This window comes from Hylobates moloch, unplaced genomic scaffold (assembly GCF_009828535.3).
Source record: "Hylobates moloch isolate HMO894 unplaced genomic scaffold, HMol_V3 SCAFFOLD_8, whole genome shotgun sequence".
NCBI lineage: Eukaryota > Metazoa > Chordata > Mammalia > Primates > Hylobatidae > Hylobates > Hylobates moloch.
Window position 1 is genome coordinate 6440456 of NW_026652283.1, and position 23221 is coordinate 6463676.

Consider the following 23221-nt stretch of genomic DNA (forward strand, 5'->3'; position numbering starts at 1 on the left):
TTTAGCTAGAAGGGCAGGGGGCTGGTGTCAGGTTATGCTGGGCCAGCAAAGAGGCCCGGGATCCCCCTCCCATGCACCTGCTGATGGGCCAAGGCCACCCCACCCCACCCCCTTTCTTACAAGTGTTCAGCACCCTCCCATCCCACACAAACCTGGCCCTCTGCCCTCCTACCAGAAGAATGGATCCCCTGTGGGAAGGGGCAGGGGGCCTGTTCCCACCGTGTGCCCAAGACCTCTTTTCCCACTTTTTCCCTCTTCTTTACTCACCCTGCCCTCAATATCCCCCGGCGCAGCCAGTGAAAGGGAGTCCCTGGCTCCGGGCTCGCCTGCACGTCCCAGGGCGGGGAGGGACTTCCGCCCTCACGTCCCGCTCTTCGCCCCGGGCTGGATGGAATGAAAGGCACACTGTCTCTCACCCTAGGCAGCACAGCCCACAGGTTTCCAGGAGTGCCTTTGTGGGAGGCCTCTGGGCCCCCACCAGCCATCCTGTCCTCCGCCTGGGGCCCCAGCCCGGTGAGAGCCGCTGGTGCACACAGGGCCTGGATTGTCTGCCCTAATTATCAGGTCCAGGCTACACGGCTGCAGGACATCGTGACCTTCCGTGCAGAAACCTCCCCCTGAAGCCGCCTCCCGAGCCTCCTTCCTCTCCAGGCCCCCAGTGCCCAGCCTAGGCCTCGGTCCCAGAGAGGCCAGGAGCCAGGAGATGGGGAGGGGGGAGTGGGGGCTGGGAAGGGACCACGGGCCCCGGCCCGAGGCCCATGGGCCCCTCCTAGGCCTTTGCCTGAGCAGTCCCGTGTCACTACCGCAGAGCCTCGAGGAGAAGTTCCCCAACTTTCCCGCCTCTCAACCTTTGAAAGAAAGAAAGGGGAGGGGTCAGGCCGCGTGCAGCCGCGAGCCGTGCTTGGCTCCGGCTTCAATTCCCCAACTCAGTCGCTCCCAAAGTCCTCCTGTTTCATCCGTGCGTGTAAGGGCCCCCGTCATTGACTCCCTAGTCTCCTGCTGCCTACAGTCCAGTCCTGGGAACCAGCACCGATCACCTCCCATCGAGCCAATCTCAGTCCCTTCCCCCCTCCGTCGAGGCCCACACGCTCGGTGCGTGCCCAGTTGAACGAGGCGGCTGCGGAAACAAAAAAAAAAAAGCGGGGAGAAAGTGGGGCCCAGCTACTAGCGGTTTTACGGGCGCACGTAGCTCAGGCCTCAAGGCCTTGGGCTGGGACTGGCTGAGCCCGGCGGGAGGCGGGGTTCGAGTCACCGCCTGCCGCCGCGCCCCCGGTTTCTATAAATTGAGCCCGCAGCCTCCCCCTTCGCTCTCTGCTCCTCCTGTTCGACAGTCAGCCGCATCTTCTTTTGCATCGCCAGGTGACGACGGGCGGCGAGGAACCCGGGAGGCTAGGGACGGCCTGAAGGCGGCAGGGGCCGGCGCGGGTCGGACGTGTTCGCGCCTCTGCGGGGTGGGCCCGGGCGGCCTCCGCATTGCAGGGGCGGGCGGAGAACGTGATGCGGCGCGGGCTGGGCATGGAGGCCTGGTGGGGGGGGAGGGGAGGCGTGGGTGTCGGCCGGGTCCACTAGGCGCTCACTGTTCTGTCCCTCCGCGCAGCCGAGCCACATCGCTGAGACACCATGGGGAAGGTGAAGGTCGGAGTCAACGGGTGAGTTCGCGGGTGGCTGGGGGGCCCTGGGCTGCGACCGCCCCCGAACTGCGTCTACGAGCTTTGCGGGCTCCGGGTCTTTGCAGTCGTATGGGGGCAGGGTAGCTGTGCCCCGCAAGGAGAGCTCAAGGTCAGCGCTCGGACCTGGCGGAGCCCCGCACCCAGGCTGTGGCGCCCTGTGCACCTCCGCCCTTGCGGCGCCATCTGCCCGGAGCCTCCTTCCCGTAGTCCCCAGGAACAGGAGGTCCCTACTCCCGCCCGAGATCCCGACCCGGACCCCTAGCTGGGGACGCTTTCTTTCCTTTCGCGCTCTGCGGGGTCACGTGTCGCAGAGGAGCCCCTCCCCCATGGCCTCCGGCACCGCAGGCCCCGGGATGCTAGTGCGCAGCGGGTGCATCCCTGTCCGGATGCTGCGCCTGCGGTAGAGCGGCCGCCATGTTGCAACCGGGAAGGAAATGAATGGGCCGCCGTTAGGAAACCCTGCCGGTGACTAACCCTGCGCTCCGGCCTCGATGGGTGGAGTCGCGTGTGGCGGGGAAGTCAGGTGGAGCGAGGCTAGCTGGCCCCTGAGCCGCAAGCCCGATTTCTCCTCCGGGTGATGCTTTTCCTAGATTATTCACTGGTAAATCAAAGAAGTGGGTTTATGGAGGTCCTCCTGTGTCCCCTCCCCCCAGAGGTGTGGTGGCTGTGGCTTGGTGCCAAGCTGGGGGAAGCTGAGTCATGGGTAGTTGGAAAAGGACATTTCCACCGCAAAATGGCCCCTCTGGCGGTGGCCCCTTCCTGCAGCGCCGGCTCACCTCATGGCCCCGCTCTTCCCCTGCCAGCCTAGCGTTGACCCGACCCCAAAGGCCAGGCTGTAAATGTCACCGGGAGGATTGGGTGTCTGGGAGCCTCGGGAAACCTGCCCTTATCCCCATTCCGTCTTCCAGAAACCAGATCTCCCACCGCACCCTGGTCTGAGGTTAAATATAGCTGCTGACCTTTCTGTAGCTGGGGGGCCTGGGCTTGGGCTCTCTCCCATTCCTTCTCCCCACACACATGCACATACCTGTGCTCCCACTCCTGATTTTTGGAAAAGAGCTAGGAAGGACAGGAAATTTGGCAAATCAAAGCCCTGGGACTAGGGGGTTAAAATACAGCTTCCCCTCTTCCCCGCCCCAATCTCTGTCCCTTTTGTAGGAGGGACTTAGAAGAAGGGGTGGGCTTGCCCTGTCCAATTAATTTCTGACCTTTACTCCTGCCCTTTGAGTTTGATGATGCTGAGTGTTACAAGTCTTTTCTCCCTAAAGGGTGCAGCTTGAAGCTGAGCTAGGCAGCAGCAAGCATTCCTGGGGTGGCAAAGTGGGGTGGTGAATACCATATGCAAAGCTTGTGCCCAGACTGTGGGTGGCAGTGCCCCACATGGCCGCTTCTCCTGGAAGGGCTTCCTATGACTGGGGGTGTTGGGCAGCAGTGGAGCCTTCAGTTGCAGCCATGCCCGTAAAGCCAGGCCAGCCTGGCAGGGAAGCTCAAGGGAGATAAAATTCAACCTCTTGGGCCCTCCTGGGGGTAAGGAGATGCTGCATTCGCCCTCTTAATGGGGAGGTGGCCTAGGGCCGCTCACATATTCTGGAGAAGCCTTCCCTCCTCATGCCTTCTTGCCTCTTGTCTCTTAGATTTGGTCGTATTGGGCGCCTGGTCACCAGGGCTGCTTTTAACTCTGGTAAAGTGGATATTGTTGCCATCAATGACCCCTTCATTGACCTCAACTACATGGTGAGTGCTGCCCCAAAGCTGGTGTAGGAGGAGCCACCTGGCTGATGGGCAGCCCCTTCATACCCTCGCGTATTCCCCCAGGTTTACATGTTCCAATATGATTCCACCCATGGCAAATTCCATGGCACCGTCAAGGCTGAGAACGGGAAGCTTGTCATCAATGGAAATCCCATCACCATCTTCCAGGAGTGAGTGGAAGACAGAATGGAAGAAATGTGCTTTGGGGAGGCAACTAGGATGGTGTGGCCCCCTTGGGTATATGGTAACTTAGCATCCCTCAATATGGTCCTGTCCCCGTCTCCCCCCACCCCCATAGGCGAGATCCCTCCAAAATCAAGTGGGGCGATGCTGGCGCTGAGTACGTTGTGGAGTCCACTGGCGTCTTCACCACCATGGAGAAGGCTGGGGTGAGTGCAGGAGGGCCCACGGTAGGGGAAGCTGACTCAGCCCTGCAAAGGCAGAACCCGGGTTTATAACTGTCTACTTCTCTGCTGTAGGCTCATTTGCAGGGGGGAGCCAAAAGGGTCATCATCTCTGCCCCCTCTGCTGACGCCCCCATGTTCGTCATGGGTGTGAACCATGAGAAGTATGACAACAGCCTCAAGATCGTCAGGTGAGGAAGGCGGGGCCAGTGGAGAAGCGGCCAGCCTGGCACCCTATGGACGTGCTCCCCTGACTTGGCCCCCGCTCCCTCTTTGTTTGCAGCAATGCCTCCTGCACCACCAACTGCTTAGCACCCCTGGCCAAGGTCATCCATGACAACTTTGGTATTGTGGAAGGACTCATGGTATGAGAGCTGGGGAATGGGACTGAGGCTCCTCCTTCCTGCCGGGGCTGCATGCAACCCTGGGGGTTGGGGGTTCTGGAGACTGGCTTTCCCATAATTTCCTTTCAAGGTGGGGAGGGAGGTAGAGGGGTGATGTGGGGAGCACTCTGCAGGGCCTCACTCCCTCCTTTTGCAGACCACGGTCCACGCTATCACTGCCACCCAGAAGACTGTGGATGGTCCCTCCGGGAAACTGTGGCGTGACGGCCGCGGGGCCCTCCAGAACATCATCCCTGCCTCTACTGGCGCTGCCAAGGCTGTGGGCAAGGTCATCCCTGAGCTGAACGGGAAGCTCACTGGCATGGCCTTCCGTGTCCCCACTGCCAACGTGTCAGTGGTGGACCTGACCTGTCGTCTAGAAAAACCTGCCAAATATGATGACATCAAGAAGGTGGTGAAGCAGGCGTCAGAGGGCCCCCTCAAGGGCATCTTGGGCTACACTGAGCACCAGGTGGTCTCTTCTGACTTCAACAGCGACACCCACTCCTCCACCTTCGACGCTGGGGCTGGCATTGCCCTCAACGACCACTTTGTCAAGCTCATTTCTTGGTATGTGGCTGGGGCCAGAGACGGGCTCTTAAAAAGTGGTGCAGGGTCTGGCGCCCTCTGGTGGCTGGCTCAGAAAAAGGGCCTAACAACTCTTCATCTTCTAGGTATGACAACGAATTTGGCTACAGCAACAGGGTGGTGGACCTCATGTCCCACATGGCCTCCAAGGAGTAAGACCCCTGGACCACCAGCCCCAGCAAGAGCACAAGAGGAAGAGAGAGACCCTCACTGCTGGGGAGTCCCTGCCACACTCAGTCCCCCACCACACTGAATCTCCCCTCCTCACAGTTTCCATGTAGACCCCTTGAAGAGGGGAGGGGCCTAGGGAGCCCCACCTTGTCGTGTACCATCAATAAAGTACCCTGTGCTCAGCCAGTTACTTGTCCTGTCGTATCCTAGGGTCGGGCAGAGGGGAGGGAAGCTGGGCTTGTGTCAAGGTGAGACATTCTTGCTGGGAGGGACCTGGTATGTTCTCAGATTTGAGGGTGTAGGGCCTCCAAACAGCCTTGCTTGCTTCGAGAACCATTTGCTTCCTGCTCAGACGTCTGAGTGCTACAGGAAGCTGACACCACTACTTCAGAGAAGGCCTTTTCCTCTCCTTGCTCCTAGTTCTAGACTATCTGCTGTTGGCCAAACATGGAAGAAGCTATTCTGTGGGCAGCCCCAGGGAGGCTGACAGGTGGAGCAAGTCAGTTCGCACGGGGCTCTGATGATGACGGCTTAGTGGAGCTCAGCTGCAGTGGGCAATTCCGGCTCCGCAGCTGTGAGGTCTTGAGCAAATGCTCTATTGCTTTCTGTGCCCTCGTGTCTTATCTGAGGACGTCATTGTGGCCAGCCCCTAAGGTCTTCAGCAGGATTCATCTAGGTAAACCAAGAACCTAAAACCATGCGCAAGGCAGTAAAGACTATATAATTTTTAAAAATTGGTAAAAGTTAATGCCCACCTCACATAGTTTTGAGGAAGATGAACTGAGATGTGTCAGGGTGACTTATTCCATCATCGTCCTTAGGGGAGCTTAGGTAGGGGCGAGGCGTGTGGCTGGGACTTAGGTCCAGACCCATCATCATCCTTAGGGGAGCTTGGGTCGGGGCAAGGTGTGTGGCTGGGACCTAGGTCCAGACCCCTGGCTCTGCCACTGAAAGGCTCAACTGCTTTGGGCAGTTGGTCCTGGGCCTCACTTTGCACGTGCACTTAACTAGTGGAGACAAGTACATACCTCGGTAGAGCATGCACACCTGTAACCTCAGCACTTTGGGAAGCCAAGGTGGGTGGATCACCTGAGGTCGAGTTTGAGACCAGCCTGGCCAACATGGTGAAACCCCATCTCTACTAAAAATACAAAAATTAGCCGGGTGTGATGGCACACGCCTATAGTCCCAGCTACAGGCGTGCTGAAGCAGGAGAATCGCTTGAACCCCAGAGGCGGAGGCTGCAGTGAGCTGAGACCACGCCACTGCACTCCAGCCTGGGCAACAGAGTATGAGACTCCATCTCAAAAAAAAAAAAAAGTACCTACCTCAGAGTTCAAACTAGTGAATATTAGGAAGTGCTTGAGACAGTGACACCAAAATGCACAATAAATACTCGCCAGTTTCATTATTATTAAAGAATCCATTTGAACGTCAGCTCAACACAGCCTCCTATACCGAGGCATTGTGAATCGCATCTCCCCAGTTTCTCCAGGCTTTTCCAAGAATCAGGGACGCTGTAGCCTGTTGGTCTCAGTGTATGACAGACACGGAGGAGGCACATCTTTAGCTGATACTTAAACAGAGACCCTGAGCGCACGTACACCCGCGCACACATGCACGGAGCTTCACCTTCTCGGTCATTCTGCAGTGACCAGGAGAGCAAGAGTTCCCACCTCCCTTCAAAACACTGTGCCCATCCCGGGCACTAAGGCCTCTTTAAAGCACGGCACCCCCACGAGGGAGGGCCACAGCCACATACACTCCACCTGGCAGGTGGACAGCGTGAGCATGTGGACCACAGCAGGGACAAGGTGCCCCGGCCAGCCCCAACGCCCTCCGCCACTTACAGGGACGGAAGCCCTCTCCAACTGCGTGTGCTGCAGAGGCCATGCATAGCCTCCAGCTGCATTCTATTCCACTCCAGTGCCTGGGCCAGTTAGCACCAGTGTGGAAGACAGTGAGCTGGCTCCGGCCAACAGGGATGGAGGAAAGGTCCCACATTCACATTCCTGATACGTGGACAAGGTGAGGGGCCGCTATCGCTCTGGCAGCATTTTAAAGATGGGGAAGTAGCAGACACCCACGCGTGAAGGCAGGACAGCCCCAACTGTGGTGGAAATGGCCTCAGAATGGTAGGGCCAAGCCTAGCTCCAGACACCCCAGAGCCCTGGAGAAGCCAAGACCGAGGGAGAAAGCCCGAGGGAGGAGCACCCCAGTCCCCAGGGGCTAGCCTGGCGCAGAGCTGCAGCTGATGTTCCCCTCTGTGCAGCCCCACCCTCTGCCTCGCCGAGTTCCAGCTTCGAGGGCCTCGGGTGCAAGGGGGAGGCAGGTCTCTATCTCATGGAGCTATCAGATGAGACATCGCGATCGGAGTCCTCAGCCTCGCTTGGCGGCGGCGGCGGCGGGTCGCTAAGCGGGACCGCAGTGAAAGCAGGAGACTTTCTAGAAAAAAACACCAGTTGTCAACCTTGGGGCGGGCAGGAATCCTGAAGACGGCACTCCTCTTCCTGTTGCCTCGTCCTCTGGCAGCAGGTGAGATCTATGGGAAGCGAGGGCGGGGCCGCGGGATGGCGAGGGAGCCGCAGGGACTGAACTCTCTCCAACCCCACCCCGACAGGGAAATGGGCCCCGCCTGTGTCTTGGGAACTCAGAGGCTGAGGTCAGGCACGATGGCTCACGCCTGTAATTCCAGCACTTTGGGAGGCCGAGGCGGGTGGATCACGACGTCAGGAGTTCAAGGCAAGCCTGGCCAACATGGTGAAACCCCATCTCTACTAAAAATGCAAAAATTAGCCAGGTGTAGTGGCAGGCGCCTGTAATCCCAGCTACTCGGGAGGCTGAGGCAAGATAATTGCTTGAACCTGGGAGGCGGAGGTTGTAGTGAGCCAAAAAAAAAAAAAGAAATAGCTGAAGTCACAGTAGGAGAGAAGCTGCTGAGCCTCCAGCACCCTGGCTCTCGGGCCTTGACTTTATGTCTATCTGCAGTATTTTTGTGATTTTTAAAAATTCACTTTCTTGTTGCGGTGTAACTTACACAGAGTCAAATGCACAAATCATGGCCCTGACTTTAGATAAAAATCTGCCCCCACAACCCTTCTGTTCTTTGCCAGTTTTTAAACCGCCTCTAACCAGGGGAACCACCAGAACTGATGGCCTTGGGAGGTTTCAGCCCTCCCACCATGAATGGACATAGCGTCATCCAACTGCCAAGGGAGAGAGCTGTGGGTCTGGGCCAGCCACACCAGGTAACTCCCAAAGGGCAGCCCCACAGCAAGATGTGACCCAGTCATTTCCTGAGGGTCTTTGGGGCTGTGTCCCCCCCGGAAGGCCCCATGCCCAGGGGAGGCGCCTACCGGTCTCCAGACTGGGTGATGAGCCGGCGGCAGGTCTCCATCTGCACGTCCAGGCCACGCTTCATGCTGCACATCTCCATGTACTCGTGCAGGTGCCGGTTCATGTCGTTCTTGGCCGTGGCCAACTCCAGCTGTGGTGGGGCAGGCAGGGCCATCGGGGTTAACAGGTGGGGTTCACAGCGCCTCTGTTGCCCCCGCCAGGAGGCTAACACGCCAAGAGCAGTGGCTGGGCCGGGGGCCCAGGCAGCCATTACTGAAGGCTCAGATCTTAAAATAAATCAGACCAAGGCAGAAGGCACCGAATACACTATCATTTCCTCTGGTTTTCCTGGAAATCTTTGCCTATGGAGGAATGCAAACGTACTGCTGCAGGCTGTGTTCTTTTAAGACTGGTAAGAGTGGTGAGGAAAGTCAGTGTGGGTGGGATGGATCAGATCCACAGGCTCCCAGGGCCACACAGGTTCCTGTGGGGCCCGGCTCACCCCTCATCCCCTGTACTGCGCTGGTCCTGGGCTGTCCCCTCACTGCACTGTGAGCTCCTGTAAGGGTTAGCGACAGGTCTTCCTCATCCTGGCAGACCCAGACCTCGAAGGGAATTAACTCTCTCTGTGACGTGCCGATGAGACCCGTGGCACACAAGCCTGGCTCACTGCTGAAAGGGGACCGATCCTCTTACCATTCTCTCCTTATCACTTTATTTTCTCACCTAAAAGCCATTTTCAGACACTAAAAGGAAGACTCCCATACTGGAGGTGCCATTGATTCTGAGACGTGTCCTGACTTCAGAAATGTCACACGTGAAAAATATGAGGCTCAGAATCAAAGAAATCCGGTCTCCCTCCCAGGGCCCATTCTGCAGCCCACACTCTGAGGCAGGCAGAGAGGCAGGACCCAGGCAGCACAAACTCAGTGCCAAGGACAGTCGACTGCCTCTCTTTGTTTTGGGTACAAAGGGCAGGGGCCACACAAGGGGAGGCAAAATGAAACTGCCTGGAGATGACGTTCGTGACTGCCTGAGTGAAGAGAACAGGGAGAATACCAGCTGTGATAATGTGGATTGGACAGAGAGGGTGGGAACTTAGAGAAAGAAGAAAACAGATTACAGGGCCAGACAGAGATGGTCAGGACAGTGACATTTGGGGTGAGATGGTGGCTGGCTGGGTGAGAAGCCCTAGTGGGGACAGCTTCACTGGCAGGCTTGGCTCCACAGCTGGGGCCCCACAGTAGTGGGAGTGGTGGGAGGAGCAGGACACGGTGACTGTTCAGGGGGAAAATACAGTGCCACCAGCCCTTGTTCAGATCAGCTGCCTACATCCCAATTTCTCCACCTTGGAAGAACTGGAGTGCAGGGAGCTGGGTTCTGGAACCATCACTCAGGGAGACTGGGAAGAAGGAAATGAACCAAATATATTCTACTGAAATACAAGGCTAGTACTGCCACCAGTAGTCTCTGCATATGTCTATGTCCCCACTTAATTCACAAATTTACAGCAGGAACAAGGTCAGGAAGTGAACGTCCATGTCAGGAGATGTCCTTGACAAGCTACCTTGAAAACTGCAGGCTCGCTGTGTGAACAGACTTGGGGGTGAGACGGGAGGACACGGAGAGAGGTGAGGAGCAGTGGGGAAGAACTGCCTCCCGCTCACCACTCTGGGCCTTGCTCCATCTTAGTGACCCTGAGAGATCAAAGGTCACAAAGATAAAGGCACCTTGAGTACTCCTGAGGTCAGCAAGTCCTCCTAACAGTTCCCCTAATGCAGAAGTCCCCAAACCCCAGGCCACGGAGCAGTACCTGTCTATGGCCTGTCAGGAACCAGGCCGAATAGCAGGAGGTGAGCAGTGGGCCAGTGAGTGAAGCTTCATCTGTATTTACAGCTGCTCCCCATCACTGGCTTTATGGCCTGAGCTCCGCCTCCTGTCAGATCCGCGGCGGCATTAGATTCTCATAGGAGCGTGAACCCTATGTGAACTGCGCATGCGAGGGATCTAGGCTGCGTGCTCCTTATGAGATTCTAATGTCTGATGATCTGTCACTGTCTCCCATCACCCCCGTCTAGTTGCGGAAAACAAGTTCAGGGCTCCCACTGATTCTACTTTATGGTGAGTTGTATAATTATTTCATTATATATTACAATGTAATAATAATAGAAATAAAGTGCACAGGCCGGGCGCGGTGGCTCATGCCTGTAATCCCAGCACTTTGGGAGGCCGAGGCGGTGGATCACCTGAGGTCGGGAGTTCGAGACCAGCTTGACCAACATGGAGAAACCCCGTCTCTACTAAAAATACAAAATTAGCCAGGCGTGGTGGCGCATGCCTGTAATCCCAGCTACTTGGGAGGCTGAGGCAGGAGAACTGCTTGAGCCCAGGAGGCAGAGGTTGCAGTGAGCCAAGATTGCGCCATTGCACTCCAGCCTGGGCAGCAAGAGCGAAACTCTGTCTCAAAAAAAAATAATAATTTTTAAAAATAGTAATAAAGTGCACAATAAATGCAACGTGCTTGAATCATCCCAAAATCATTCCCCCTGGGTCAGTGGAAAAACTGTCTTCCACAAAACCAGTCCCTGGTACCAAAAAGGTTGGGGACTGCTGCCTAAAGTCATTGTACTGGGAGAGAGGAGGAGTCAGATGATTTGAAAATATCTCTATTTTTCTTTGAGATGGAGTCTCGCTCTGTCGCCCAGGCTGTGGTGCAGTGGCATGATCTCAGCTCACTGCAGCCTCCACCTCCCAGATTCCAGCAATTCTCCTGCCTCAGCCTCCCAAGTAGCTGGGGTTACAGGTGCCCACCACAATGCCTGGCTACATTTTGTATTTTTAGTAGAGACGGGGTTTCACATGTTGGTGGCCAGGCTGGTCTCAAATTCCTGATCTCAAGTGATCTGTCCACGTTGGCCTCCCAAAGTGCTGGGATTACAGGCGAGAGCCACCACGCCCGGCCAAAAATAGCTTAAAAGGCATGATTCCATTTAAGATATTATTTTCGTTCTTTCAGATCATGTTTTACACTGGGCACTTGAGGTCCAGGGAAGGCTAGGGAGAGATGGCAGCCCGAGGTCTCTTCTTCACAAAGATGGCCGCACAAAGGCCCCTACTTGGTTGAAGGCACAGTGAAAACACAGACCTTAAATCTACCATCCAAAAGAGGGAGGCAAGAATCAGGTCAGGCAGGAGGAGGAAAGAGCGAGCCGCGGTAGACAGGAGGGTGGGGAGGACTGGTTTCCCTTGCCATGTCTTTAGCTAGCAGCACAAATCCAGGAAACCTCATCTACCTGGCCAAGAAAACCAGGTTTGACGCAGGAGCAGGCAGGACAATTTGATGTGTGTTGGGAGAATGAGTATATAGGAAAATAATTTCTCGACTTCCTTCTCAAATACCTCCAATGTGAGAGCAATAAGAATAAAGTCAAGGCCGGGCGCAGTGGCTCACGCCTGTAATCCCAGCACTTTGGGAGGCTGAGGCAGGTGGATCACGAGGTCAGGAGATCGAGACCATCCTGGCTAACATGGTGAAACCCTGTCTCTACTAAAAAATACAAAAAATTAGCCGGGTGTGGTGGCGGGCGCCTGTAGTCCCAGCTAGTTGGGAGGCTGAGGCAGGAGAATGGCGTGAACCCGGGAGGCGGAGCTTGCAGTGAGCCAAGATCGCGCCACTGCACTCCCGCCTAGGCAACAGAGCAAGACTCCGTCTCAAAAAAAAAAAAAAAAAGAATAAAGTCACTCTCTCCTTAGCCACTGGTTTCACTTTCCACAGCTTCAGGTACCCAAGGTGAACCTTGATCTGAAAATATTAAATGGAAGATTCCAGAAACAAACACAAACAATTCCTAAGTTTTAAATTGCACGCTGTTCTGAGTGGCCTGATAAAATCTCACTCTATCGGCCGGGCGTGGTGCCTCAGGCCTGTAATCCCAGCACTTTGGGAAGCCGAGGTGGGTGGATCACGAGGTCAGGAGATCAAGATCATCCTGGCTAACACGGTGAAACCCCGTCTCTACTAAAAAATACAAAAAAAATTAGCCGGGCGAGGTGGCGGGTGCCTGTAGTCCCAGCTACTCAGGAGACTGAGGCAGGAGAATGGTGTGAACCCGGGAGGTGGAGCTTGCAGTGAGCCGAGTTCAAGCCACTGCACTCCAGCCTGGGCGACAGAGCAAGACTCCATCTCGGAAAAAAAAAAAAAAAAATCTCACTCTATCCAGACCAGGACACGAACCCTCCCTCTGTCCCAAGGATCCACACTGTCTACACTGCCTGCCCATTAGTTACTTGGTAGCCATCTCAGTGATCAGATTGACTGTCGTGGTATCGCAGTGCCTGTGTTCAAGGAACCCTTATTTTTACTTCATAATGGCCTCAAAGCACAAGAGTAGTGATGTTGGCAATTTGGATATGTGAAAGAGAAGCCAAAATATGCTCCCTTTAAGTGAAAAGGTAAAAGTTTTCAACTTAATAAGAAAAAGAATCCGATGCTGAGGTTGCTAAGCTCTACAGTAAGAATGAATCTTCTATCCGTGAAATTGTAAAGAAGGAAAAAGAAATTTGTGCCAGTTTTGCTGTCACACCTCGAATTGCAAAAGGTACTGCCACAGCGCATGCTAAGTGCTTAGTTAAGATAGAAAAAGCATTGAATGTATGGGTGGAAGACATGAACAGAAACGCGTTCCAGTTGACAGCAGCTGGACCCAAGCTATCAGGAGGTCAGTGCTATCTTTGGTTTCAGGCATCCACTGTGGGTCTTGGAACACATGCCCTGCAGATAAGGTGGGGACTACTGTATGAATCTCCCATGTGGGCTTGAAGAGAAGCTGAGAGTCAGAGAAGGCTCCGTGCCTCTCCCCAAGTCAGAGTGTTGGGAAAGGACCATCTCACCAGGCCAGGAGAGCTCATGGGGGTCCCGTCCATCCCTCCTCCCACAGCAACAGCAACCTCCATTCTGTGGTTCCACAAATCCTTCTTTTTTTTGTTTGTTTTTTTGAGACGGAGCCTCGCTCTGTCAGCCAGCTGGAGTGCAGTGGCACGATCTCGGCTCACTGCAAGCTCCACCTCCCGGGTTCACACCATTCTCCTGCCTCAGCCTCCCGAGTAGCTAGGGCTACAGGCGCCCGCCACCATATCCAGCTGATTTTTTTTGTATTTTTTGTAGAGATGCGGTTTCACCGTGTTAGCCAGGATGGTCTCAATCTCCTGACCTCGTGATCTTCCCGCCTCCGCCTCCCAAAGTGCTGGGATTACAGGCGTGAGCCACCGTGCCCGGCCTCCACAAATCCTTCTTGCAGCTCCTAAAGCCTAGAGTTTGAGTTAAAGCACCAGCTCCACTTGCCTCTAGGTACCTCTAGAAGGTACTTCAAGGCTTGGGAAAAAGCATGGAGATTTCTCTGTTATCTCAAAGGCTGAGTGGAAGAAACAGGAAAGTCCCAGTCCATCTCTGAGTGCTATGGCACTGACAGTGTTAATAATAATAAAACAGTCCCCACTATGCTACACTTGCTATGAGCCAGACACTGCCCTAAGCTCTATATGTGCATTATTTCATCTGATCTTCTAAACAACCCGATAGGTGAGGTATTATTAAATTCCTCATTTTACAAATAAAAAGGCCCAGCACAGTGGCTCATGCCTGTAATCCCAACACTTTGTGAGGCCGAGTTAGGAGGACTGCTTGAACCCAGAAGTTTGAGGCCAGCCTGAAAAACATAGTGACACCCTGTCTCTGTAAGAAATCAAAAAATTAGCCGGGCGTGGTAGCACACGCCTGTGGTCCCAGCTACTTGGGAGGCTGAGGTAGGAGGATTGCTTGGATCCAGAAGATCAAGGCTGCAGTGAGCCTGGAGTGACAGAGCAAGACCCTGTCTCAAAAAAAGAAAGAAAGAAAAAGAAACAGGTATAGGGCTGGACACATGGCTCATGTCTCTAATTCTAGTACTTTGGGAGGCCGAGGCAGGAGGATCACTTAAGCCCAAGAGTTTAAGACCTGCCTGGGAAACACGGGGAGACCCCATATCTACAAAAAAATAAAAATAAAAATTAGCTGGGTGTGGTGGCGCACACCTGTGGGCCCAGCTACTCAGAAGGCTGGGGTGGAAGGATCACTCCAGCCCAGGCAACAGAGTGAAACAGAGTGAGAAGTTGTCTCAAAAAAGAAAGGACAGAAAGACAGGGGAGAGAGGGAGGGAGAGATAGAGGGGGAGAGGGAGAGAGAGGGGGAGAGAGAGAGAGGGGGAGAGAGAGAGAGAAGAAGGAAGGAAGGAAGGGAGGGAGGGAGGGAAGGAGGGAGAGAGGGGGAGAGAGAGAGAGAGAAAAAGGAAGGAAGAAAGGGAGGGAGGGAGGGAGGGGGGGCTCAGAGGGAACAAGTAACTTATTACAAGTTCAAGGTGGTTGTAAGTAACAGAGCTGAGATTTGAACCGACATCTGTCTGTTTCCAGAGCCTGAGGTCTTCAGAGCCCACCAGAAGGACTATAGCTGAGAGACCACTCCTCCTCCCAAGACCTTGGTCTCTGGGGTCCTGCAGGAGGGATGAGGCCACTGCACCTGCAGCCCCACTCAAAACCCCCTGGGACACTGTGCCCCTGGCTTCCGCTCCTGCCCTTACCTCTATCTGGTCAATGGTCTCCTGATACTCCTTCTCCCGGGTTTTGAACAGGGATTCCGTGTCTTTAATCACCTTCTCCAGGCTATCTTCCTGCTGCTGGAGTAGAAAGGGGAGCGGGGGAGGCCAGCCAAGGAAGGATGGGACGGGACGCATTCCAAAGGGCCAAGTCAGGGAGAGAGAGAGAGAGGAAGTTTGGTTAAAGAAACTGGAGAAAGAAAAGCAACAGGATAAAGGAAGAGGGGAGACGCAGGTAGAGGATGACAGCCACATGGGGGGACAGAGCGAGGAGAGGAGCGGGGGAGCGGGCATCAGGCTGGAGAGGCAGAGCCAGAGGGCCCTGAGGCCGGGAGCAGAGGTTACCTCTCCCTGGGCCTCTGCAGCTGCCATGGCATAGCCTGAGAAATCCTCCCAAAGCAGCAGGGTCTCCTCAGTCTCCTCCCAAGTCAGGCTGTCACAGTCGTCCTCAAAATCATACTCCCTCCTAGAGACAGGGAACCCGGGTGTCAGGGCGGGCGGGGCCTCGTCCTGGCGGGGACTGGGGAGCTCCGGCCTCCTGGGCTGCTGTGGCGTCGGTGCTGCGGGAGCACGGCCTGCGGACTCACAGCTGGTTGAGCATGCGCTGCATCTCCTCGTTGATGCTGAGGGCTGTGCTCTCCTCCTCATCCCCATCGGGCTGGCGGGGCCCCTCACTCTCCGACAGGGAGGTGTCCTCCTCGACGGCAGCCTTGCGCTCCCGCTTCCGCCCCCCCATGGATGGGACCTTAATGGGAGACAAGTGCAGAGACTACAGAGACGAGGCCGGGTGCATGAGGAGAAAGGGCGGGAGCGGGAGGCCGGGCAGAGAGGGTGGGAATGGGGGAGAAGCATGAACCAGCAGGAAGGGTGGGGCAGACAGAGAGAAAAGTCACAGTTACAATGACAGGAACAGAAACACAGACAGTCACCAAGGGCCAGACACACAGACACACAGCGGGGGCCAGGGCTGCAGACTGAGAAGGCAGAACAAGAAGAAATGGAGAAAGAGAGCGGTCAGACAAGGGAGGAAGGGCTCGTTGGGGCCGCAGTCAGATGTGCATGATGGCTCAAGAGGAAATTGTTTTTCTAAAAAAGGTCTTTTTGATTAAATGACTCAACTAAAGAAAAAAAGCTTTAGGCTGCAAGGAGGATGAGGGTGCAATGTGTACAAAGGAGAACCTGAATCACATCCAGATCTGGAAAGCCGGGGGAGAAGGGAGAGAAAGAAATGCAGTCAAGAGAACAAGAGATAGAGAGAAAAAGGGGGAAGAGCAAGGAAAAGAGAAAGGGCAGAAAAAAATCCGTGCTCAAGAGAGCCCAGCGGACCCAAACTGAGGGCCAGGAGGCCTAGGCAGCTTAGAAACTGGGACTGGGACATTAATAAGCTTGCGTGAGATCAGACTAACCAGCTTCTTCTGTGGAGGAAGCAAGAGAGAAGATGAGAGGAAGAGAGGAGAGGAAGCAGACAGAGGAGAGAGAGGGGGAAGGGAGAGACGGCGTTAGAGACAGCTTCCACAATGCCCCTCCTGACGCTGCTCCTTACCCCCCAGCCTAGCCCCGTGAGGGCCCCAGGTGCCAGGTAAGGCTCCCCAAGCAGGAGGCAGGGCCTGCGTTCCAGGCCAGCCGCCAAGGAAGCATCCACCTGCCCCACCCACCCCTGAGAGCAGAGGGCAGCTCCGTCCTCACCTGGAACATCTGGATCATGTCCTCGCAGTTGCGCTGCTGAGCCACGTCGCAGAGCTTGGCGGTGATGTCGATGCGGCGGCAGATGTCCATATCCACCTTCATGGCTTTCTCCTGGATCTTGGTGTCCAGCTCCGACAGGTTCTGTCCAGGGAGCCCAGGGAATAGTGAGGAGGCGCCCAGTTCTCCAGACAAGGACGAATTAGGCCTGGCAAGGTCCTCATCCTTCCCACCACATTGCACCGGTGCCTCTTCTGTGGAATCTCCCTGAGCTGAGTGCACCCCTCTTCCTGGGTAGTGGTGGCCTCCCCACAGCACTGTGTGAATATGCTGGGCATGGGGTGGCTCGGGCCACTGCTCCCTGGCCAAACGGAAGCCCTGGAGGGCATGGCCAGTGCCTGGGACATGCAGGGGCTCACTGGAACCATGAGTGGTCCTCATCCTCCTGGAACTTACATTCCCAGAGAGAAAGAGACTCCTGGGAATCATAAAAGTGGAGAAAGGACTATAATAATCGCAACAGCTAACACTCTTCCAGCTAACACTGCATGCCGGGCACTGTCCTGAGTACATGACCCCCTTCACAATCCTCCTGCTGAGTGCACGCATTTATTTCCCCACGCCAAAGGGGAGGCCTCAGAGGCTGAGGAATCGGCCCAGCGCCCCGGCGCCAGCTGCAGAGCCTCCACCCCAGAAGCTGCTCACTAACTGCTCTGCAACCCCAGGCCCTCAGAAGCTGCGCCACCTCTGTGACATAACACCAAGACTTTTGTTCCTTCTCTTTCTCTGGAGTTAGGGGTGGCTAGGGGAGAAAGGCAAGGAGAGCAAAGAGAAGGGGAAGAGCCGTGGACGGGAGGCCAACAGGCCAAAACTACAAGGGCCTGCTCTTCTGGCCTCAGAAGCCTCACTTCAACCCTCGGGAAGCCTGGGGCTGCACTCACGTTACTCATGAGCCCCTTGAAGACCACCAGCTCAGCCTTCAGCTGTTCCACCTTCAGTGCCAGCTCCTCCTGGCAGGCATCAGCCTCCTGGGCTTCCTGCAGTTGGGAGAAACCCTGATGTTGGTGGCACTGCCGAGGTAGGAGGAAGATAAAGATGACAAGGAGGGACAGGGAGACGGCAGCAGGGTCATGGGCAGACAGGGGTACCCAGGGAAGCACCAGCAGCGAGTGGGGCGCCACCCTCACCTCCTGGAGCTCATTTACACGGTCTTGCAGCTGGATCCGCACCGTGTACTCCTCTTCCCACCTGACAGACATGGGAAGGGCGGACAGAGCTTAGGTACAGAGTCCTTCCCTGCCCCCATGGCTTCCTGTCCCCACCTCTCTGGCTCAGGCCTCAGACCCCAGTTCTGGTTCCCTGGATGGGGAGGAGCAGGGCACAGGAATGCCTGGCCAGCCAGCTGGTGACCAACTGCAGCTGTCACGTGGCTCTGTGCTTCCTGATGGGCGTCGAGCTCGCCAGCTGCCTTCCCGGAACCTCCGGGCTGCGCACCAGGAGCTCTGTTTGGGCAAGTGCTGAGGCTCCGGTCCTCCGTGGCGCCCATCCCCGCTCAGGCCCCAGCTCAGCCAGCTGTCTGGCTGGCCTCATTGCCCACCTCCTGCCCACACCAGACCACCAGGTCCACCCGGCCCAGTCTCCCACCTTCAGTCGCACAGATCCGGGCTCCCGCCTCCTGCCCGCACCAGAACAGAGCTCGTCGAGCCCGCTGCCCTGCCTCTTGTGGTATCATTTAACCCTGTAAAAGCATCTGCAGGACACATACTGTATCAACAGAGTGGGTCAAGAGCCTGGTAGGAGACACTCAAAGTCCTTCCCCACAAGCTCCAGAAACTGCCCACCCAGAGCCTCCTCTAAGTGAGTCACAGAGAGGTGACCAGACTGGCTCAGAAGCTGGAAGTCCCACAGCAGCATGACAGCAGTGGACACACGAGCCTGGGGTTACTAGCACTCAAACCCAGAGGGAAAGAGAAAGTAGAGTCTGTAAAGGGGCCCGGTGAGTACGGCAGATGAGAACTAGACACAGCCTCTTCCAGGACCCAGAATTCAGAGATTAAGACTGCAAGTGGGCCAGACGACACCCTGGGCCACAGGGCAGGGTCCTAGGTAGGGCATGCTTCCCAGAACCAGCTTTGTCATGTCTCATCAGCCATGGCAGGCGGTGCATATTCTATTCCATCACAGAGATGGAAGCCAGGGCAACGCGCTGCTTAGGACCCGCCCGGCGTTCCAGGGCCCTGCAGTCTAGCTGGTGTAGCAGCACATCTCAAATCCTATTCCTGTGAGCTCATCACTTCTGTCAGCCTGAGAAGGGAGGGGAACTGCACCAAGAGAGAAACTTTAACATAAGAAAGTGGTTAGGAAGGGGCCAAGAAGACAGCAAGAAAATTAAAATCTGAGTGGGCAGCTTCTGAAGCCTTGGGTTAAGCCCTTTCTTCCCCTTCCCTCCATCTTCCTTCCTATGTCAGCCTCTGGGTCACAGCCATCTCCTCACTCACAGCCGCACTGCAGTATTCCTAATAATAACTCCTCCACATCACCTCGGCTGCCCCTCCCTGCTGGGCAGAGCAGGAGGAGGCAGCCAGCCCAGCCACCACCCTGCTGGCTCCCCACACAGTCCAGCTCCCAGCCTTCCTGGCTCCCAGCCCCCTTCCCTGTGTGTCCTATAGGTGCTTCTCTCCTCCCCCCTGACATTCTCATGCATACAGCAGGCCACTAAGGGCCCTAGTCGCATCAGGTTATGTTTTCTTAGCTAAGACCCTTATCTTTTCTGGGTCTTGGTTTCTTCATCTACGATGTGAAGGCATGAACTGTGGTGCCCTCATGCCCCTGGAGCCCACAAGTCCCTGGAGGAAGACAGTAAGCCTGTCAAGGGCATGCTAACCCTGGACAAGATGTGTGAAAGAGGGCAGGAGGGGCTATCTGACAGTGAGCTCAACACAGCCTGGAAGAAACTTAAGTAAGGCAGTTATAGCTAAAGGTTAAGCTTAAGGAACTCTTACAGGGTAAAAAAAATCTACAAATGAATCATCTGGAAGCCCACTACAGTTCTATTTGTTCTTTAGCCAGACTTCACACAGACAGGTTCATTTTCACCTCCATTTCCATCTGGTCTCACTTACAAGGTTCCCTTAACATGGGCAGAATTTGAGAGCGATTTCCATGTGTTCTGCATGGACCAAACACCTCTCTTCCAAAAAACTGTATCCCTGGGTTGAAGAGAGAAAGCAGGGACCATTCCTATGTTGGGAAAACGGGGGCTCAAAAGAAGGTCACACACAAGGCAGGGGAGCTGAAAATAGACCCCAGGAGGCCTTTAGCTACCTCCCAGTTTAGCGCTCAAGCCATCCCAGGCCTTCCAGGCAGAAGACAGGAGTTACAGTGTTGCTATAAAGAGACCAGAATGAGGGCAGGGGATCTGGGATGGAAGAAGAGTCACTGCCAGTATCACGTACCATCCAAGTCTAGCTACGGCTCTCTACACAGCAGCGTGCTGCAGAGCGATGAGCTAATCAGTCCCCAAGGAATAACTCTTTCCTGCCCTGGACAGCTGGACCAAGGACAAACCCTCCTTCAGTTTAAAAAAAAAATGCTCCCGAGAACAGCAGTTGTTCCTGTGGTTATGGATGTATTCCAGAACCGTGCCTGTTCCACTGCTGAGCGTGTTAGTTAACTCCTGCAGGGGCAGAGCAGGCTGGTTCTGGGTGGCAGAATGATGATTTCAGGACAACTGAAACTCCCAAGGACATATAACATGGACCACAACTAAGGAAGCCAGCACGAGGACAGGACTCAAGCTCAGAAAGCCTGCTGATCAGGTCAGGAGTTTGAGACTGGCCTGGGCAATGCAAAAAAATTAAAAAATAGCCAGGCATGGACATGGTAGTGCATACCTGTAGTCCCAGCTACTCAAGAGGCTGAGGCAGGATGATTGCTTGAGCCCAGGAGGATGAGGCTGCAGTGAGCCATGATGACGCTACTGCACTCCAGCCTGGATGACAGAGCAAGACCCTGTCTCAATATTTTAATTCAAGGGTTTGTAGTAAGGTATTCAATGCCACTTCTTGCCATCACTGTGCAATTACTGAAATGGGCATACTGAGCTCAGAAAGCAAATCCGATGCTTTCATGGGAGATGGAGCCACATTTGTGTTCTGGGTGGGATCACTAGTGCAGGAGAACATTACATTTTCCTCTGAAGGCAAAATGCTTGTAGGTTTTGCCTCTTTACTTTGTATTTACTTCTAAAATTGCACTTGTTCACCTACCAGTGTTTACGAAATCCTGTATTTGGGATGCTTTTTCTATAATAAAATATTATCATTTGTGGAAAAAAAAAAAAAAAAAAGAAAGCCTGCTGATCTGTGATCTGGTAAAACTCCAGCAGGGTGGAGATCCCTGAAGGTCGCCCCCAGAGCCAGCCGTCATTTCCTAGAACATTCGGCCAATCCTCACCCAGTGCTGAATCTCCGCTACACTGGGCTGCATAGGTAGTTCCCAGGCCCGCCCACAAGGGGTCATAATAGCTGAGATGAGAGGGGAGGCCGCCAAACCAAAGCCTGTCAGTCACCCCCTTCCTCCTCAAGGCATGGGTTGGAGTCTGCAAGACACTACCTCTGCTCTCACTCCTGTCCTATCGGCTTGGTTATCAGCCATCTAAGGAATCCACTTGGTATACAGCCAGCACTCCTGGCATCGCATTCCTTCCCCTTGCCTCTTGGGGCCGGGCTCCTCTCAGACAACCAAATCTTCATCCACAGAATGCACTGGGCCCGCCCCGCGGCCTCGCAGTCCTAGGGAGCGCCCATATCCCAGCTTCTCCCTGCTCAGTCCCCTGCTGGCTCTCCACTCTCCCTCCACCACTGGCGCTTTATATTGCCAAGATTCCCCTATCAGCCCTGCTCTCCACCCTCACCCTAGGGAACTCCCTTCACTCTTTCTTTTCCCGGTTTGTTGACCTACTCAAGCAATGGCTTGAGGTCCCGGAGCTTTTCCTATGAAATCACAGCAGGTACCTGGTTTCCATCAATATTCTTTGGGAAACCTTGGGCTGTGAAAGAATCACTCGTTGCAAGGTACAGCCCCTCCCTCACCACCGCCTTCCAATTTCATTCAATTTAGTCTCCCAAATTTACGCTATATCCTTGCCTCCTACTTTTGAAGTTTATATCCCTAAACTGCCCCAGGGCTGAGACCGGTAGGGCTCAGACCCAGTCCCTTTCACACCGCACAAAACCCGCAGTTATGCCTGGATGGCAGAGACAAGCCGGAAAAGTAGGAATCCCTCCGTGTTCCGCTCCCAGCTTCCTTCTTCCTGTCACGAGCGGGGCTTCTGCATTCTCTGCGGATTCTAGTCTCCCTGCATCCAATTCCTTCCAAGCTCCTCATTATACAGCACAAACTTTACCCTCATTCTTTTCACCCCTGATTCTTCGGAACCCACACCGACTCCTGGCCCGTTGTGAGTGGCATGACACAGACAGCCCTGTCCCCCTTTCCCAGTCCCTACCTCCGCTTGTACTCGTCCCGCTCCCGCTTCACTTTGGCCAGCACGTTGTAGAGAGCGCGGATCTCGGGCGTGATGGTGTCGATCTGGACGCCCACCCCATCCGGGTGCACCCACGACAAACCAGGCCCTTGCACCAGAGTGGGCTCCAGTCCCGGCCCGAGCCGGCGGGCGTGCGAGAACGACCAGATGGTGCCGGGCATGAAGCGGGCCGACGAGGAATAGGCGGTGGAGGTGGAGGTGGAGGACGACGAGAGGCTGGGCGCGGAGGGCGCGAGGGGGCCGGCCGGGGAGCGCGCGGGCGAGCCAAGCACCCGCGCGGAAGGGCTGCAGACAGCGGCCGGCCGGGCGCCCAGCTGCAGCCCCAGGGGCCGGATGGGGCTGACGAAGCCGGTCTGCACTGCCTGGTCGCGACGACCCAGGCCCCGCCGGCCCTGCTTACCCTCCTCCAGCGCTTGCTGCAGCTGCTTCTCCAACAGCCGGTTCCGGCGCTCCAGCTCATGCACCTTGGCCAGGAAGCAGCGGAACCGGAGGTTCAGGGTCTTGAGCACGTTGATGTTGGAGCCCAGGTCATTGCGGAGGGCCATGGCGGCAGGCGGGGCCGGGCCCGGCCCGGGCGGTGAGTAGGCAGCAGGGCCGGCCGGCGAGAGAGGCGCCGGGGGCAAGTCTCCTCCCCCGGCGAAGTGGTCGCCTCCCAGTGAGTCCCCCAGCGGCCCGGCCAGGCCCTGCTGCTCCTGCTGTAGGAGGAAGAGGTTGGGGCCGAATAACGGATTCATGGCTGCGCCTTCTGCTGGGAGATGCAGACCGGTGCAGGAGTAGGGATGGAGGGCGAGCGAGAAGAGCCAATGCGGCGCCGGCGGGACAGGGCCGACCAATCAGGCGGCTCGGCAGCGGGGCAGAGGTCAGGGGGCGGGCCGAGAGGAAGCCAATGACAGGCTCCAATTGGAGACCGGACCCTGGACCTTTCCGGGTCTGAGGCCGAGCCCGGGGATGACGGGAGCCACCGCCTGGAATCCAGCCGGGGTGGCGTAAAGCCCAGGACCTCCAGTACCCCATGGGTTCTGGTGGCAAGCCCATCTCCCCTACACTACTTTTTTTTTTT

At 55.7% G+C, this 23221-nt stretch overlaps 2 protein-coding genes across 7 annotated transcripts; one reads left to right on the top strand and one right to left on the bottom strand.

Moving 5' to 3' along the window:
- Positions 1-1215: 1215 nt before the first annotated feature.
- GAPDH (glyceraldehyde-3-phosphate dehydrogenase) lies at positions 1216-5154 on the top strand. Of its 2 annotated transcripts, none has more exons than XM_032159407.2 (9): positions 1216-1359; positions 1598-1649; positions 3305-3404; positions 3486-3592; positions 3721-3811; positions 3902-4017; positions 4110-4191; positions 4367-4779; positions 4884-5154. In XM_032159407.2, the coding sequence occupies exons 2-9, from the start codon at positions 1621-1623 to the stop codon at positions 4951-4953; spliced, it is 1008 nt and encodes a 335-aa protein (XP_032015298.1). In that variant the 5' UTR covers positions 1216-1359; positions 1598-1620; the 3' UTR covers positions 4954-5154. The 2 variants fall into 2 exon arrangements, with proteins under 2 accessions (XP_032015298.1, XP_032015299.1); XM_032159408.2 differs by having other exon boundaries at positions 1306-1451.
- Positions 5155-5501: 347 nt separating this feature from the next.
- On the bottom strand, positions 5502-22927 carry IFFO1 (intermediate filament family orphan 1). Of its 5 annotated transcripts, XM_032159406.2 has the most exons (10): positions 22123-22927; positions 17801-17861; positions 17555-17650; positions 16617-16757; positions 16337-16345; positions 15518-15699; positions 15276-15396; positions 14916-15011; positions 8325-8455; positions 5502-7413 (listed from the first exon to the last, which is right to left on the bottom strand). In XM_032159406.2, the coding sequence occupies exons 1-10, from the start codon at positions 22893-22895 to the stop codon at positions 7305-7307; spliced, it is 1719 nt and encodes a 572-aa protein (XP_032015297.1). In that variant the 5' UTR covers positions 22896-22927; the 3' UTR covers positions 5502-7304. The 5 variants fall into 5 exon arrangements, with proteins under 5 accessions (XP_032015297.1, XP_032015292.1, XP_058298897.1 ...); XM_032159401.2 differs by lacking the exon at positions 16337-16345 and having other exon boundaries at positions 14916-15008; positions 15518-15675; XM_058442914.1 differs by lacking the exon at positions 16337-16345 and having other exon boundaries at positions 5502-7409; positions 15518-15675.
- Positions 22928-23221: the final 294 nt, after the last annotated feature.

Bases quoted from the DNA above. Each gene is read 5' to 3' on its own strand.
- GAPDH (XM_032159407.2), top strand. From the start codon at position 1,621: ATGGGGAAGGTGAAGGTCGGAGTCAACGG. The intron at 3,812-3,901 runs GTGAGTGCAGGA...TCTCTGCTGTAG, and splicing joins CCACCATGGAGAAGGCTGGG to GCTCATTTGCAGGGGGGAGC. The intron at 4,192-4,366 runs GTATGAGAGCTG...CTCCTTTTGCAG, and splicing joins GTATTGTGGAAGGACTCATG to ACCACGGTCCACGCTATCAC.
- IFFO1 (XM_032159406.2), bottom strand. From the start codon at position 22,895: ATGAATCCGTTATTCGGCCCCAACCTCTTCCTCCTACAGCAGGAGCAG. The intron at 17,862-22,122 runs GTAGGGACTGGG...CATGTCTGTCAG, and splicing joins CGGGACGAGTACAAGCGGAG to GTGGGAAGAGGAGTACACGG. The intron at 7,414-8,324 runs GTAGGCGCCTCC...GTTTTTTTCTAG, and splicing joins ATCACCCAGTCTGGAGACCG to AAAGTCTCCTGCTTTCACTG.